The 17,341-nt window shown below is 43.8% G+C and overlaps 1 protein-coding gene across 2 annotated transcripts in view; it reads left to right on the forward strand.

Moving 5' to 3' along the window:
- TESPA1 (thymocyte expressed, positive selection associated 1) overlaps window positions 1–17,341 on the forward strand; it is a 127,003-nt gene that overhangs the window by 83,395 nt on the left and 26,267 nt on the right. The window contains exons 1-3 of one of the 2 annotated variants that reach the window (XM_079936932.1): window positions 6,606–6,711; window positions 15,898–16,105; window positions 17,245–17,287. In XM_079936932.1, coding sequence (XP_079793058.1) covers window positions 15,943–16,105; window positions 17,245–17,287 — 206 coding nt within the window. In that variant the 5' untranslated portion in view covers window positions 6,606–6,711; window positions 15,898–15,942. Of the gene's footprint in view, window positions 1–6,605; window positions 6,712–15,897; window positions 16,106–17,244; window positions 17,288–17,341 lie in introns of those variants that run through there. The other variant, XM_079936931.1, reaches the window with a different exon arrangement.

Raw genomic sequence — 17,341 nt, forward strand, 5'->3', positions numbered from 1 at the left:
AGCCCCTAAATCCAGCCAGTCTCCTGGGTTAATTCATCATTTTGGGTTAGGTCAACCTTCTGAGCTGTGGGCTAGTTGCTGATGCCACCTAGTAAGTAACCACAACCGGAACTCAGAGAATTGGTATAGGCTGCCACCTGGTGGTCTTTAGGGAAAAAATTATTTGAAGAATTCATCTGTGAGTACAGAGGTTTGCGGGAAGGGAAACGTCAGGACACACAGATTCTGCTTAAAGTCTCATTTAATTCATCTGTGGGTTATCAAATCCACTCTACAGAAGTGGATTTTGAAGGCTAGAGTTAATATACATTCATTGTTTTTCCCAGATTTACTCAACAAATGGTAACTAGTATTATTAGAAACAGAAACTATTATACTGGAAAGAACCTTAAAGACCATTTATTTGTATCTGATCATTTTGTAGTGAAGAATCCTGAAATCCAGGAGAGGTTCAGAGCAAAGCCTAAAGGACAGGCTTTTGGACTCCTCACTCTTTTAGCAAATGTAGGTCAAAAGAAACAAGTTCCTCCTGAGCGCAGCAAAAATGATAGTATGGGATTGTAGAACACTTTGGTTTAAATCTCATTCACACCCACCCTCTCATTTACCCCTACCTTCTAAGGTGGGCCTTGCCAGCTGCTAGGTCTGAGCTGGTAAGGGCAGGAGGGGCTCCAGAGGAGGGAACTGCTCCTCCAGGGAAGGAGGAGGGCAGTTGTGACGGGACCAGGTGCCTGCGAAAGATGAGATGTTTCCTGTAAGAGGTCGGTTAGAGCAACTCGCCTTTCAAAACTGGGGAGGTTACGCTCCAGTTTTACTTTCTCTTGTGTGTGAATCACTTCCTTTCAGATTCTCTCTGTGCTTCTCCCTGGTTTGTCTTCTCTTCTTTCTTCTCCTCACTTCTTCCTCTTTCTTTCTCTCTAACCCTAACAGAGAGAACTCTCCTTGGAGCCGAGACTCCTGCCCAGACCAAGGGCTGGGCTGGATGCTACACGATCTCCCTCTCTGCAGCAGTCCCTCTGATCAGAGGTTGACGGTTGTCCCACTTCCTCTGATTAACTGACACGACGCGGATGAAGCATTTTGACATCTTTCCAGCAATCCTGGTGTGGTGTTCTACCCCCATCACGGGTGCTGCCCCACACCCTCCCGTGCCTGCCTGTCCACTCCGCCCGGGTCTCTGGTCCACTGTGTCTGGGGAGAGCAGTCTTGCTTTGGAGGAATGGCCTCAGGGCTTTGGAGCTTCCCTTCTGTAGAGATGAGCAAAGGACGTAGGCTTAGAAAAGAGGCCCCCGCTTCCTCCAATCTGTTTAACTCTTGCGCCGTCTTCACTGGAACCCAAGTTCTTGTGTTCTGCCTCTAAACCCTAACCCCACACTCAAACCCTACATATTTTCCCTTATACTAAATCTACAGCAGCCTCCAAATTCTACCTGCTGCTGTGGCTTTTCATGCCTATCCTTTTAAGGTTTTAGAGTGCTGGACCTAAAGACCCCAGCTTAAAACGCTTCCCAAGTCCGTGAGGTCACTCGCCTGCTGGCACTTGCTCCATAGTTTCTCGAAGGTTCAACCCACTTTAAATGCTCTTTCACCCAAACATTTTGATTGCATTTCAGTCATCCCCCTTGTTCTTTTCCTACCACCAGTTTTACCATTGCTATAAGTGTTGACTTTGTATCAGGTTCCTGGTAGAGAGAGGAACCCTCCTAGAAGCCCTCTTTTCTTCTAGGTAGGAAAACCAAGCTGAAAATTATTCCACATTTCTCATTCCTGAAGTCCACAGGGCCCCCAAAGTCCTCTGACTCCCATCCTGTGAAATCCCCAGATCCCTTCTCCTCCACTCACATCCGTGGACCCCAGGCTCTGTCCTCCTCAAAGGGGTTATAAAACACTGAGCTCACTACGTGAATCACACTTGAGACCCCAGTGAGACCTTTAAATTAAACAACGTGCTTCTAAATTAAACAGCCTTGATCAGATGAAAGCTAGGACATAGGCTTACCAGATAGTCAAACAATCTGTGTTCAAATCATCTGAGTATGACAAAAGACAGGAACGTCATTATTTAATCTAGAGAAGGCAGAACTGAAATGGATGTAGTGGAGGACAACTTCCCCATAAGTAATTTTCTTGGGATGTTCCTCCAAAAATACAAAACAAAACAAAAAGACTAAGACATTTGGGAAATAGAAACTCCTAAGAGAGTCACAATTCATATCAGCTTATTAAAAGCTTCGAGAAGTTGTACCTTAAAGAATCAGGTTTTTCTTTTGTTAACCATGTATTTTCCCAAATTATTTGATCACACAAGAGAGTAAGCCCTCTAGGAGATAGCATTTCATATTGTCTCTCTTTGTATCCCCCTGGATCTAGCTTATCTCTGGAACTTAGAAGGTACCCAATTAAATACAATTTAAATAGAATTATCATTTCAGATCTCTACAGGAACACCTTCTGCAGAGGGCTGTGACATATTGCTCTTTAGTTCTGCTGGACTTCCAACTAGGGAAGAGATAGCAAAACAGAACTAAGAACTTTCCTGCAATTAAGTTGAGTGATTCAGGGGAACGGGTGCGATAGAAAAGTTAGCAAATCCCATTTCTTGGAATCCTGTACTCACAGAGCACAGAAGCAGAGAAAAGGACAAGATGATCTCGGAGGACATTTTCTGGTGTGGAGACAGTTCAGAAAACTTTCAACTCCTTGACGAGTTGAACCCTCACCTTCTCCCCTAGGGTTCCATCCACGCCCACTCCCCAATTTTGAGCCTTTGGCACAGGAAGGAGACAAACTCACTCAAACTCCCACATTGGTAATTTGAAGAGACAGACTCAGTAGAAAATGGCTGTTTGCAAACCCGAGGGTGTGAAAAAGGGAAAGCTGAGAACTGAGATGGAAGCATGTCGCTTGCATCTGGGCCTGGGCAGGGAGGCCCAGCTGCTCGGCCCAGAGCAGCGGCTGTGAACAGCAGCTTCTCCATCCTGGGACAGCCTCGCCAGGCAGCTGTCCTGGCTCTGCCCCAGGTCTAGCTGGCAGCCTGCCAACTAGCTCTCCGTTCTATAGCTTCAGAACTCATGCCCAGCCCCAGCTCATCTGTTTGATGACACCTCAGTGCTTACTTATCAGTGTTATCAGGTTACATGTCTGGAGGATAATATCATGCAAAAGCAATTTTTACTTAGCTTTGCAAAGGCCAACAGGTTTGTTTTTTTTTTTTTCCCTAACGCATTCTCTCTTATCTTCCTAGTGATTTCTTACCAAAGATCCGTCACTTAATATTTTCGTTTTCTGTAATAAACCACACATGGGTACATGAAAGAAGAGAAAAACAGTGTATGTACGTATTATACGTTTCTAGACCCAAGAGAATCTTAGAAAATATTCCTCTGTTTGTCAGAAGAGGAAACTGATAGCCAGGGAAGATAAGTAATTGTCATATAGCTAGTGTTAAAGCCAGATGGCATTTTTACTCCCAGTTCAGTGTTTTTACTAAATTTCATAAAGCACGGAGGGAGGCCACCCTAAGATGACAATCTGGCCATGTGATGAAGTGTTGAACTGATGAATCGCATGGGCAGCAGAGAGCTAACTCAACATCTCAGATGGTTTAAGGGTTTTTATTTTTAACCAAGAAAAAAAAAATGAACAAAATCTCCTAAAAACCTCCTGAAATCCTGAACTGCATCTAGCAGAAAAAGGACAATTGGTCAAAGTTTCAGGAAGCCTGTGGAATATATGATCAGAGAACTTTACAGTGTCAACTGAGGCTCTTAATGTTATTAAAGGACAGAGGAAGAGTAGCTAAGAGAGAAATACTCTACAACTGAGGAAGAAGACAAACATAGAAGAATATTCTGGCCTTCTTTATCCTCCTGGGAATCATGTAGCCTTCATCCTCATCTTTTTTTTTTTTTTATAAATTTATTTATTTATTTAGGCTGTGTTGGGTCTTCATTTCTGTGTGAGGGCTTTCTCTAGTTGCGGCGAGTGGGGGCCACTCTTCATCGCGGTGCGCGGGCCTCTCATTGTCGCGGCCTCTCGTGTTGCAGAACACAAGCTCCAGACGCGCAGGCTCAGTAGCTGTGGCTCACAGGCCCAGTTGCTCCGCGGCATTTGGGATCTTCCCAGACCAGGGCTTGAACCCGTGTCCCCTACATTGGTAGGCAGATTCTCAACCACTGCGCCACCAGGGAAGCCCCATCCTCATCTTTCAGCAACAGCTTATAAAGAAGCAAACATTTCTTTAACAAACAGAATCTCTAGAAATTTCCTTGTGAAATGGCTTCTTTAATCAGTAAGGTCACTTTGATGGATACAGGGATATATAGCATTTCAATTGATAGATAAATTGAAAACGTTGTATTCAAGAGCCTTAAGAAAATAGCTGCAATTTGTTGAGCATTTGCCGTGAGTTCAGCCCTGGACTATATACTCTCCATTCTTTTTTTCCTATAGCTTTGCAACCAGTCCTTTAAGATTATCTTCATTTTGCAGATAGGAAGTTGAGGCCTGGAGGTGTTAATTAATGTGTCCAGGACCACAGAGTCACCTAGCACCAGGGTGTGACTCCAGAACCGAATCTCCTAACTGTGAAACCACCCATGTTTATCAGAATGTTGGCATTATGGCTGGGACGGTCATTCCTGTTGCTGAACAGTCCTGCGGCTTCGGAGACGTTCAGCATCTTTGGTCCTCAGGCACTAAATACCGGGAGCAGCTTCCTATCATGCTAAAAATTAAAATGCGCTATAGAGGTGGTACTTTCCCTGTCCCCAGCATGTTGAAAATAACTGTCAAGGAAATTAATGAATTTCAGAAACTTAAGGTTAAAAATAATTTTAAGAGTTCCATTAGCTAGTTTTTGTAGTTAATTTGTACAGAAAAAAATAATGTTAAAGAGACCAAGGGAGTGCTAGCATTGGCTTTTTTATCTGTTGATTTTGAGTTGATTCTCAGAAAAGCATATGTTTAAACGCACCTACCATGTACTGGGAAAATATGTTAGACATTTTTATCCCTACATATAAATGAATGTATTGTGTGTGTCTCTGTGTATTAGAGAGAGAGAGACATCAAGAATTATTATTTTAATACTACTTATCTTTGAAGAAAGTAATGTTTAGAGAACAATTTGCTGAGCAGCAATTTTATTTAGGCTTCTCCACGATACTATATATTGTGAGTATCCAATGAAGGTGTCCTGTTGGCAATTGGAAATGGAATTTGGGAACATGGTAAAAAGAGATCCAGCTGTAGTTATAGCCATACATTTTTTGGGAAAAAAAGAATGAATACGCGAAAGTCAGTCACAGTTACTTAGCACATCAGAGGTGTGTCTTGTACAATAAATATTATGATACATATTTATAAGTAAATGACACAGGGAAGGAAACAGAATTAGGACCAGGAAAGAAAGATAGGAAATAACTTGAATGGTGCAACAACAAAGAAGAAAAAATATTAGGAAATATTGGAGAGATAAGGAGAGGTATTGTCAAGGATGCTGAATGCTGGTCAGAGGTGAAAGTGATAGAGGAATGGGAAAAAATTCTAGAGTCTAGTAAGTCTTCTTGGAACTGAAAGCCAATAAATTGAAGACATCTCCAGGATGTGACAGATTTTGGAAAACCTTCGGAAAGCAATCATTTATTTACAAAAAGAAATACTTTGAATTGGTTTGAGCATGAAAACAAAATATTAAGAAGTCAAGGGCTTCCCTGGTGGCGCAGTGGTTGAGAATCTGCCTGCCAATGCAGAGGACACGGGTTCGAGCCCTGGTCTGGGAAGATCCCACATGCCGCGGAGCGACTAGGCCTGTGAGCCACACTACTGAGCTGCGCGTCTGGAGCCTGTGCTCCGCAACAAGAGAGGCCGCGACAGTGAGAGGCCCATGCACCATGATGAGATGAAGAGTGGCCCCCGCTCGCCGCAACTAGAGAAAGCCCTTGCACAGCAACGAAGACCAAACACAGCCAAAAATAAATAAATAAAATTTAAAAAAGAAAAGAAACGAAAAGAAACTTGCTTAAAAAAAAAAAAAAAGAAGTCAACACAGAGAAACAGTTGCTTACAATGGTGCAGTATTTGAAAACAAGCTTCTGGGGAATTTACCAGAGTGTGAAAGAGTTACGAAAACAGATCCACTCTGGCTTAGAGCCCTCTCAAGGGTGTGATGGGGCTGTAAGCATCTTCTCTGAGATAATTTTCGGGAGAGAGCCTTACCATTTTTAGACACCTCTCCTCCTGGAGACAGAAGCTTTATGTGAGGCAGTGGGGTTATTTGAGGCAGTTATATGGTTAGAAGACTTCCTATACACACATCCTTAAATGAGCTGTACCTTCCCCTTAACAGGAAAAGATCTCCTGTTGTCTTGCAAAGAACACAGCAGCTCTGTGATGGGACGGGCTCCCTAGTGGTGAGCTCTGGGGACCGCAGATATTTTCTTCTACAGTCAGTCTGCAGAGCTAAAGAGCAGAGGATGTGGCCAGGATAGGAGGAGGGGACTGTACATATGTGAGTGTACGTGTGTGTGTGTTTTCTCATTTCCGCTTCCCCTTTCAAGCTGGCAACAGCATTTTAATGAAGACAGAGAGAAAGATACAATATGCAATATGATACCTTCTCCCTTTCCTCACCTCCATCCCAGCCGGGAGGGGCTGTGCCCAGCTCTGAGAACTGCTTTGCCTCAAACTCAGCTCTTTACTAGCGAACAGGTGAGTACAACTTCCACCTCAATTTTAAGACTGTACTGATTTAGGATGGTGCTGGGGGATAGGAGGAAACAAGTCAGAGAAAAATCAGGCTGCCAAAAAAATGGAAATGTCAGGAGAAAAGCTCCCACATCCCTGACTTCAACCTTAAAAAATACATCACTGCGCCTCTTGGAACAAGGTCTCTTTATTTTTTTTTTCCTTCCTATTATCAGAGAGGTACTCTTGCTAGGGTCACAGAACATGGGTTCCTTCGACGGCCTGAATTAATATTTAGGAATTTTTCATCTTTCTCATCTGAGAAGTTCCTCTCTGTGTCTTGCTGTCCTCACTTTTGCTGCATTTCAATCTGATTCTCACTTGGAAAAGTTCTCAAGGAGAAAAGTTTGTTAGCTTCATCTGGGTCCCATTCTAGCATCCATAACTCTGACTCTCGGGAATACCTAGCCAGAATGAATTTTGCTTTTTGTGGGTATGACCACTTTCTTCAAAAGCTGTAGAAGAAAGTTGTTGAGGAGATAACTATAGCAACATATACTAGGGTGAAAGGGGAGGGAGAATTTATACAACTGGACGACACCGGGCCAAATTTACTGGAAGGCTCAAGATCAATAACCCCCTGTCAGGTTTAGTGTTCAAGCCGTACATCTCAGAGTTGGATTGATGAATCTATTGACCGCTTAATGACCTGTGTAATCCTGAGGAGGGATGGGGTCTGCTCCTCCAACACACCTGGTCTCAGTGGTAGCCAGGCTGAGCATGTCACCACCTGCATGAGTTTGGGGGAAGGTAGAGGAGTGGAAAGATCCTCTACGCTGGGGTTTTCCCGTGCCCTCCTTGCTACTGAACCCACCAGTGGTTGGAGGAGCAGAGGTGTGTCCCCAGTGTAGAACAAGGACATGATGAAAGAGCCCCCCAGAATTGATAAGACCCCAAGTGTTTGGAAGAGATCCCCAGTGACTCTGTCTACTGCAAATAGCCCTAAATAGAGAGGCAAGGGAACTTTCTAGACAGTACACAGCAGCGCCCAGGATAGGAGGTTGGAGGTTGCAGACTTTCGACCTGTGTGTCCAATCTTGAGTTATTAGGCTTGAGTGATTAGAGCTAAAGATCTGGTCTAATTTTCATGTAACTTGAAACATTATTAGGAATAAAGTAAGATAGGTTTATTATCTATCTCTGCTGAGACTATCAGAGATAACAAGCTAAAGCTATCACAAGAGAGATAGAAAGAGATCTTACAAATGATTTTTTCTTCATGTGCATCCCAAGGAAACTCTTTACAACCATACTAAAGACACTTTCTCATAACTCCTTTGCTCTGCTGAAACTTAGATGGAGTCCAGTGATTAAGCATAATGTAGTAGGCATGGAGACCCAATACCATCATTTGGTTAATGATTCATATTCTGTTAGAAAATGGAGAGGAAGTTTGGTCCCAGCCCAGGTCATGATTCACACAGTAAGAGGAAATGATCAGACATCTATCTCCACTTGATAACTGCCAACTGTTCTGTTTACAGCCTAAAGGACAAGACAAAGGTGGGTATTCCAGTACCCACAGTACTGTGTGCCCGGCCCATACACGGGCCTACTGCAAAAAGGCTTAAACACAGATTTTGAGAAGAAGAAAAGAGGGTGTAGATATTGTGAAAGAAAAAGAGGGAAGAATAAACATGAGCATCGGAGGGACAGAGCTTCGTTACCAAGGAAATGAGACTGAAGAATTAAAGATAGGAATTCACAGAACTAACTCAAGATCTAGAAGTCTGCTTATTCTCACTCCTGTTTCTAGACTGAACTACCTGTAAACCAGTCCAGGCAAACTGATGTCTCTTATTCTTGATGCCTTGATGATGAAAGAATCTAGTGTCTCCCAACATGGACAGCACGTGATCCCTTTTTTCCAAATGTACAACTTTAATATTTCCTGTAGGAGTTTACAAGGCTCCCATAAAACTCATCCACATCATGGAGGTAGAAGTAAGTAAGAAAGAGGAGAGAAAAAGAGGCTGTAGATGGTCTTTTTTCGGGATTTATTCAGCTAAACTTATTTGTGGGAGGGAGGAGATGAAAAGAGAGAGGAAACGAGTTATGAAAGTGAGTGGGCATTTTTCTTGGTATTATTTATCAAATAGCATCCCTCTTTTCTCCTCAAATCAATTGAACTGCTCCCTTAGACCACAAGAAGTCTCAGGATGCAAAAATGCTGCACTCAGGGTAATTTTTGTTCTGATGTTCTTCCAAATGGCAGTGACATGGGAGAGGGTTAGAGATTAGCAAGACATTGCCTATCTGTGAAGGAGTGTGAGAGCCTGTTGCAGGGGTTGGGGGTATGGAGAATGGGGGGCAGTCAACCTGGCTTGAGGTGGAGTTTGTCCTTGTTGAAAACCGAGAAATTGGCTGTCCTGGGATTTCCCACAACCCCTTGCAAGAGTGGTGATGTCTATCTTGTCTGTGACTGCAGAAAAGATGCATAAGTTGCGGAAGGTCTTACAGGCCCCATCATGGAAACTCCGTTTCCTTTTTCTCTCCTCCCACGCTTGTTTTCACTCTCAGTCCCAGTTCACAGGCACTGCTGGGGTATAGGCACAGTACAGCCAGAAGAGAAGAGAGGTCTGTTTGATACACATCCCGGGAGGAGGCCCAGCGTGCTCAAGAGAAACCTAAGGCTGGGTCTTGGAAACCAAGAGTGAGGAGGAAGGCTGTGTGATATAAAGGAAGAAAGCACACACTTGGGACTCAGAACTTGTGTGTGTCCTGTTGATAACAGTTAATATTCTATGTGACTTAAGATAAGCCTCTCTCTCTCTTTCTGTCTCTCTGTCTCTCTCTCTGTGTCAGTTTCCTTCACTGCAAAATGAGTGATCAGGATTAGACGATCTCTCTGATTGCTTTAGGCATTAAGTAAGAACAGAGGGCCTATTTACCGCTTAGTTTTTATCTCTTCTCGACAGCATCATCCTTCTTTCACCGTCTGGACTTGACGCACACTTCTGTACCCTGCTCTGCCCACTCCTTCTCCTTCCTTCTTTCCTTATTCCTGAAAATGTTCCAACTTTAGTGAATGGCTTAGACTGAGGGGAAATTAATAACAATAATAACTATATTTATTAAGCACCTCCTTTATACATCAGGGACTTAGTATGCATTATCTGAGTTTTGATTTTGAAACCCCAATAACCCAACAAGTTTGGTACACTGTCTGTTTTACATATGAAGAAACTCGGGCTTAGAGGGGATAAGGATGTCACTGAGGACACATACGCAGTAAGTAGGCAGAACTGTGGTTTCAGACAAGCTTTACTCTGATTGCACAGCCCCACACTCCTTCTACAGTTTTCCTCCTCAAGAGCTGGCCATCCTTCCTAGACCCCTTCAGAGTATCCCCTTGGTGAGACATCTGTAACTAGAGCTCGTATTTTAGATTGGTAGGCCCATATGGTTGCTAAGATATTAAAATACGTTCATATCAAATTATGATAAATATTCATCACTCCAAGACCACTGAGTGCCCATCACTAACCCAGCTACCCCAGCTCTTCCCACAAGACTCCCCAGATGGCACCAAAAACTCAGTGCCAAGCTAGCCACACACTTGAAGGACCCAGTCACAGGACTGGGACTGGTATGACCTCTGAGTTGCCTGTGCTGCTCCGTAACCATTGCTAAATGTTCTGAATGCCACAACAGTCTACAAGTAATGTGAAATGCCAGGCAGACTCTCTTCTCTGAGCTAGAACCTAGTTGGGCCCTCCCTGGCGGCTAAACCACTCTAAGCTTGAGGAAGACAAAACTGCCTCATAACCATCTAGTTGGAGTCAAGAAGGAAAACTACACTAATAACCAAACAAAGCAACTCTTCCTTTACTAAGATTGTCACAAAGTCAAGCATAAATTACTTTTGGTTTATCTGCCTCTTCTATGCTAGACTATAAAATGGAGAGTTCATCTAGCATGTGAAATAGAGAATCTACTAACATAGTTTCTTCTTCCTTTATCCTAAATTACATTTATCAGTGACACCTGCATGGTGATCTTAGGTTATTCTCTTACTCCATTATTAGTGGAAAGATGATACAACTAGAGTCAGACTAATGTGAGTTTAAATCTCAGCACCATAAGATCCTAAATATGTGACCTTGGACTAGTCACATATCTCTCTGAGCTTCAGATAGCAATAATTAGCTCCAAGGAGATTGTTGGGATTAAGTGAAGTAGTTTGTGGGAGAGTTTTTTTGTTTTTTTTAAGATATACTTGACAATGAGACAGTTTTATGGATAAATATAAGGAACTCTATACATCTCAGTTATTATGAGTACCTATTGCTTTGAATTGCCCATGTTTATATAAAGTGAATCTCTGACTACATTCCTTAGAAAAGAGCCTGGAAGTAAGTGATGTTCTCAGTGTAGTAATAATCACATACCCATAAAGGTTTTCTCTGCTAGTAAAGTTACTGCTTCTGCTAATGATTTTAGTTGGAAGATATTCCTTTCAAAGCTCTGAAACAACTCCCTAGTCTTTTTTTTTTTTAAACTAAATTTATTTTGTTTACTTAGTTTTGGCTGCGTTGGGTCTTTGTTGCTGCGTGCGGCCTTTCTCTAGTTGCAGTGAGCGGGGCTACTCTTCTTTACGGTGCGCGGGCTTCTCATTGCGGTGGCTTCTCTTGTTACGGAGCACGGGCTCTAGGCGCTCGGGCTTCAGTAGTTGTGGCTCACAGGCTCAGTAGTTGTGGCTCGCGGGCTCTAGAGCGCAGGCTCCATAGTTGTGGCGCATGGGTTTAGTTGCTCCGTGGCATGTGGGATATGCCCTGACCAGGGATCAGACGTGTGTACCTTGCATTGGCAGGCGGATTCTTAACCACCACGCCACCAGGGAAGTCCCCAGCTCCCTAGTCTTAAACCATTAATGGTGATTCCTCTTGTCTAACTTCAATCACGGCTGCTGCAATTTCTACTTTGAACTATAACATCCTCAGAAAAAGAGAATTCTCTCCTACTGTACTTGGTTGTAGTCAGATTCCAGAGCACACAGATTGTGGAGAAATATTTTGGGAGTAAATCCCTAGAAAAATGTAGGAAAGAAGAAAAGACAGAGGACTGAAGATGATAGCAGAGGGGGAAAGGAGGCTTTGGGGTGGTTCAGGCAAGTAGAAACAGAACCAGCGTGGCATTCGTGTTGTTGTTTTTTTGGGTGTGGGGAGGTGCTTAGTGGGAATGTCAGAGAAAATATATCAGCAGGCATCAGACTTTCATCCCCACAGAAGATAGACTAAATGTAATATTATAATCTAAACCAGCATCAAGAAAAATGGTACTCAGATTCCAGAAGGAACTTTTGACCAGGGAATAAAAACCTACAATGAAAAATTCTGGAAAATATTTTTTTTAGGACAAGAGAAGTTGATAGTTTCAGCTTATAAGTTCAGTCAGATTTGTGTGGCCCTATGTTCTATCAATAAAGGGGTGGCGTGACTATGCCCCAGGCCTTTTTCCTCTTCATTAGAATGTATCCAAAATACATACATTAGGATTTGAGACCATGTGGAAAGTCGGGAACCCCTGGCCTATGATACACACTAGAGGGGGTTAATATTTCAGCAGCAGCGTGACTCTTGGTCCTCTGCAGGTACAGTATCTACTGAGCCCCTTCTGTTGCAATGTACCATACACTGCCCTGAGGTAGGATTTAGGGGACAGGTTACAAGCAATGGTGGATAACGGCCAGAAAGGTAAGCCACTTACGACTTGTTGAATGTGGTCTAGGCGCACGTGCTGGGTGCTAGTGGTGGGCAAGAGAACGGAGATGACTTGAGGAGCCCTTCAAAATGTAGAATGTGTTTGGGCAGAGAGGAAGGTGGCTGAAACTGGGTAAGCTAAAGCAAAGAAGCAGAAAAGTTCAAGAAGTGCTGGGGGTCCTTGAGCTCTCCTGACTGAATCACACTCCTTGGGCTCCTTCTCAGCCTCCCTCATCCAGGCTCACCACCTTCCTTGGTCACTGAAGGTTTTAAGTCCAAGAACCTCATAAGTCAGTGTTAATTTGAAAGGGAATTTGTTAAGTGGCAAGTAACTCCAGAGGCCACTGGGCCGTTTCCTAATTCTTACAGGAAAAACTACACAAATGCATCTTTTGTACAGGTATTATTCCTACAAATATTTCAGACTCAATTGGAATAAATTCATAAACAATGGTATTAGAGGCGAACTTTTACAACATTGAGTCCCACCAATTCATTTTCTAGAGGTTGAAGTCAATGCCCAAATAGAAAACCTAATTGACTTGCCAGAAGTCAGTTAATTGGACAGAAAGCCTAGAAGAACGCCCAAGACTCCTGACTCCCATCAGTGCTCTTTCCACGGCACCAAACTCCATTGTACATCCAGGTGTGTGTTTTTTGTATGACTCGTTTGGAGGAAATCTCTCCATGCCCTCTGTCTGTCACAAGGACCCTCCATGCTCCCAAAGGTGCCATCTTGACAGCTGTGTGCATTCATCCTTCAGTTCTTTCTGACACTCTCACTGCCGACATGCTTGTCTGATAATCACGTGCCGCTTCCTCCAGATTTCCACAGAGAACACCTGGTGTCTCATCTCCAAGCAGCACAGCGTCCCTCTGTTACCGCTAACCAGACAATTCTACTTCTCCCGGCCTCCAAATACTGCTGTACTTACAGTGTTCCCCCATAATGCCCTGTGAACAGGTCTCTATAACCCACGTGTGGCAGAGATTGGGGAAGATCAGTTAGGTTCTGTTTTAGGCCTCAGGGACATAGCAGTGAACAACCCAGACAAAAATCTCTGTCCTTGTGGAGCTTCTATTTTAATCAGAAGAATAAACAGTAAATTGCATTAACAAATAAAACATAAAGTATGTTAGTGATAAGAACAAGGAAGAAGAAAGTCAAGCAGGGAAGGAGCTCAGTGGAAGCACCTATCATCTGGAGGAAGTGGAAGCCAGGCCTGGCTTCACGGAGAAATTGGTTAAGAGTTGGGCTTTCAGGTTAAGGGTGCCAAAGGCTGAGAGGGAAGAAGAGGGAGGGGAAAAAAACGGGGAAAGCCTAGGGTTGAACGGGGGATAAGCATTTTCAGGGGGCAGAGGGGAAATGAGCCTGTGTGAGTCTGGCGTATTTTCAAAGATGTAGGAGGAGTGTGGGATAGATTCACATCACAGAGGATGCTGAAACCAAAGTAGAGGCCTCCATCACTCATCTCAATTAGTGAGATTCTGACACTGTGCTAGGCTGTAACATCCTCATGGAGAAACTGAGCCCAGAGAAAGGGATTGAATTCGCCAGGGCTATACCATTAGTAAGTGGCAGAATAAAGTGTGGGAGTTGAAGGTTCCTTCCTTCTTTCCTTCTTTTTCTCCTTCCTCCCCTCCTTCCTTTCCTCCTTCCTTCCCTTCTTCCTGCCTTCTTCTCTCCCTCCCTCCCTCCCTTCCTTCCTGAATTCCTGAATTCCTTTTAAATTCCCCTGATCACCAAATTAGTTCTTCTTGTGACCTGAAGATTTCTTGTGATTTAGGTGAGATTCATTTGCCCTGGAAATTAAAGACAATAGGCAAGTTAGCCTTTGATATTTTCTTCTCCGGACTGACTGACACCAACATATTAAATATTTTGGATGGAGGTGCAGTACTAGGTAAATGCACACTAACAAGGCTTTTTAGACTCTTTCCCTAAATTCTTCATAGTGGCAGTTTCGTCCTCATGTTATCACCTCATAACAGCTCTGGCCAAAGGACAACAAATTCTCTCTGCTACCCCTCTTTGTGGCTTCACTATACACCACAGACTTCATTCAGTTGTTAATTTCCCCTTAAAGGCACAGGCAGTGGAGAAAGGGCCGGGTGTCCAGGGTTCATAAAGTTTCATAGTGCCAACTGCTGTGTCTCCTTGGGGGAGAGACATGCCTTAGGCTGGACCTGCAGTAAAAGAATTTAGATCAGACGGCAGTAATCATGTACTATTTTTCTCTGGGTATGTTTTGTCTGTCACAAGCAGAAACGTCCAAAAGAATTTTATTGCCCTAGGAATGCATTTTATGTTCAGGACTTTCTTTTCAAAAATAGGTATTTTAGTGCCTACATTGTTGAATGCTTCACTGATGATTTTGTTTTTGAGTGTCTGAGAAGCAGAAGTCTCTGGAAACTGGCACTCTTCTTATTTATTTCCCCCTTTTATTTTTCCTTACTCCAGCAGTTAAAGGTGTAGCCATGAGGATGAAGCGTTTATGGCAGCTCCAGTGACAAGGGCTGGTCCCACCTCCACCTGTTCACTGTGGGGACTGTGAGTGCAGCTGGTGGGGAAGAGGCAGGAGGACAGAGTATAAGCCAATGACTGTACATTAGCCTCAAGTCTTTTTACGCTCTATTTGGACAATCGAATGATTCATCCTCTCTGTCTTCCTCTTTGAATCAGTGCCTCGTGCCATCAGAATATATCTCTTGGAAGAATACAGAGGTGTTGATTAGGCAGTGTTAAATGAAGTATTAGCACACTGATGAACTGGACAAGTAACTCAGAGCCATGGAGAAACCCAAGCTGACGAATTAGAAAGTGATGATCCTGAAAGTGGTAACTGCTAATTGCTTCAGGCAATGTCTCCTTGTTGTTTTTATTATGGGGTTCTCCCCACCCTCATCCCTACTGCCCCCAGAGAAATCCTACGCTAGATAGGAAACAAAACAAGCCCAGAATGACTGTAGTTAGACTGACATCCTGGTTGTGAGACCTTAGAAAATCTGTTTAACCTTTGAGATCTGAGACTTCATGTATCTTTATGAGGATCAAATAAAGTGAAATTTACACATTGCAAATTTAAAGATATTTTAATTACAATGGAAGATTCTGGGAGACAAAATTCTTAAGAACTAAAGAAAATGTTTTCTAATACAGCATTTCACCTATCATGAGAAGTAGCAACTCTCAAGTCAGAAGCGCTTTCTCAGTGTCCCTTAAATCATATGATATTTCCAGTTTCCAAACTTGGAAGACCTGGTGTTTAGATTGCTCAGGGCATTCCTTTCTTTGGAAGATGGAGGAGGAACCAGACATCTCCTCCCTCCTCCGGAACGGGCAGAGGGTTACGCTGCTTTCTGCAGAGCTGGGAAGATGTGGGGACAGCCCTGGGAGTGGTGATTACTGACCAGGGATGAGGCAGCAGCACTGTGTTCCAACTCACAGGACAGCATCCCTGTGGTGGGAGGCCCTGAAGTCTGAACCAGCGCCATGGAGGGCTCTGTGCTGAGCCCCACATCCTGGGAGAGGCGACGGGCCTGGCTCCGACAGAGCCGGCACTGGCAGACCCAGGTCCTGGAAGAGGAGGCTGCCGCAGCCCTGCAGGGTGTCCCAGATCCCGAGCCTTCTGGCCTGGATGATGTTTTCCAGGAAGGTAAGAGGCCATTAGACATCAAACAGACTTGCACGTTCTCTTGTGATATGGAAAACGTGCCAGATGCCCAGGTCTGCAGTGCGGGCAGCGGGTCCTGGGTTTAGGCTAGCCCCCACCACCACCACCACCACAAGGCTTATTTTGACTGGGTTAAATGAGTTTAAGGGAAGATGAGTATAGTAATATGAGGCATGAATTATGTGAGAAAGAAACAGCATAAGATTAGGAAAAAGGAAGAGGCACACTTTTGCCTCGTCCTGAGCAGCTATCTGTGAGGATCCGAGGCCAGGGTTCTCTATGAATGTTTGGAGTGTTTCTGTGTCTGTGTAACAAGGTTACACGCAATCTGGGTGCCTGGACTCTGGCTGCAACTCAGCTGTGTGACGTGACCTTTGGCAAGTCACTCACCGCTCTAGGACATGCTTGTCTAATTGAAGTATTAGTACCTGAAATAGTAATAGTACCTTTTCCACATGCCTCTCAGAGCTTCTTTTAGGTTCCAATGACGCTGCAGACATAAGAGTAAAAAGTAAAAAATAAATTTAAAAATAAATCTTATGTAAGTGAACCTACCCTCGCTTATTTGGTAGGAAACAAAAAGCACAAACGCAAAATTGTGCTTTTTATTTTCTTTTTCTCTTTTCCTTTTTTTTTGAAGAGAAGGATCTATTCCTGTTCCCAAACCTTGGGGTATTTTCCAAGTTTCTGGGAGAAAGGGGGCACAGAGGCAGAGAGAGAAGAAATATCCGTTATTTATTTATTTATTTTTTTCGGTACGCGAGCCTCTCACTGTTGTGGCCTCTCCCGTTGTGGAGCACAGGCTCCGGACGCGCAGGCTCAGCGGCCATGGCTCACGGGCCCAGCCGCTCTGCGGCATGTGGGATCTTCCCGGACCGGGGCACGAACCCCTGTCCCCTGCATCGGCAGGCGGACTCTCAACCACTGCGCCACCAGGGAAGCCCTATCCACTATTTTTATACACGGGTATATTCCTCTTTTATCTTAAAGAAAAGTTTTATGGGAACAAAAAGGAGTCATGAGGTGGCTTATATAATGATGTTTGTGGAATGGGGTGAATTTCAGGGAGGAAATCTGATTTCCTTCAGTTTCCACGGTGATCTGATGTCTGGCTTTTCTAGGGAATCCAATCAACAAGATTGAAGACTGGCTGCAGGATTGTGGGTAAGTGCTGGCGAGGCAGCTGGACTGAGAGTGGTTGATGGTTGGGTGTGTTAA

The sequence above is a fragment of the Stenella coeruleoalba genome (genome assembly GCF_951394435.1).
Source record: "Stenella coeruleoalba genome assembly, chromosome: 11".
NCBI lineage: Eukaryota > Metazoa > Chordata > Mammalia > Artiodactyla > Delphinidae > Stenella > Stenella coeruleoalba.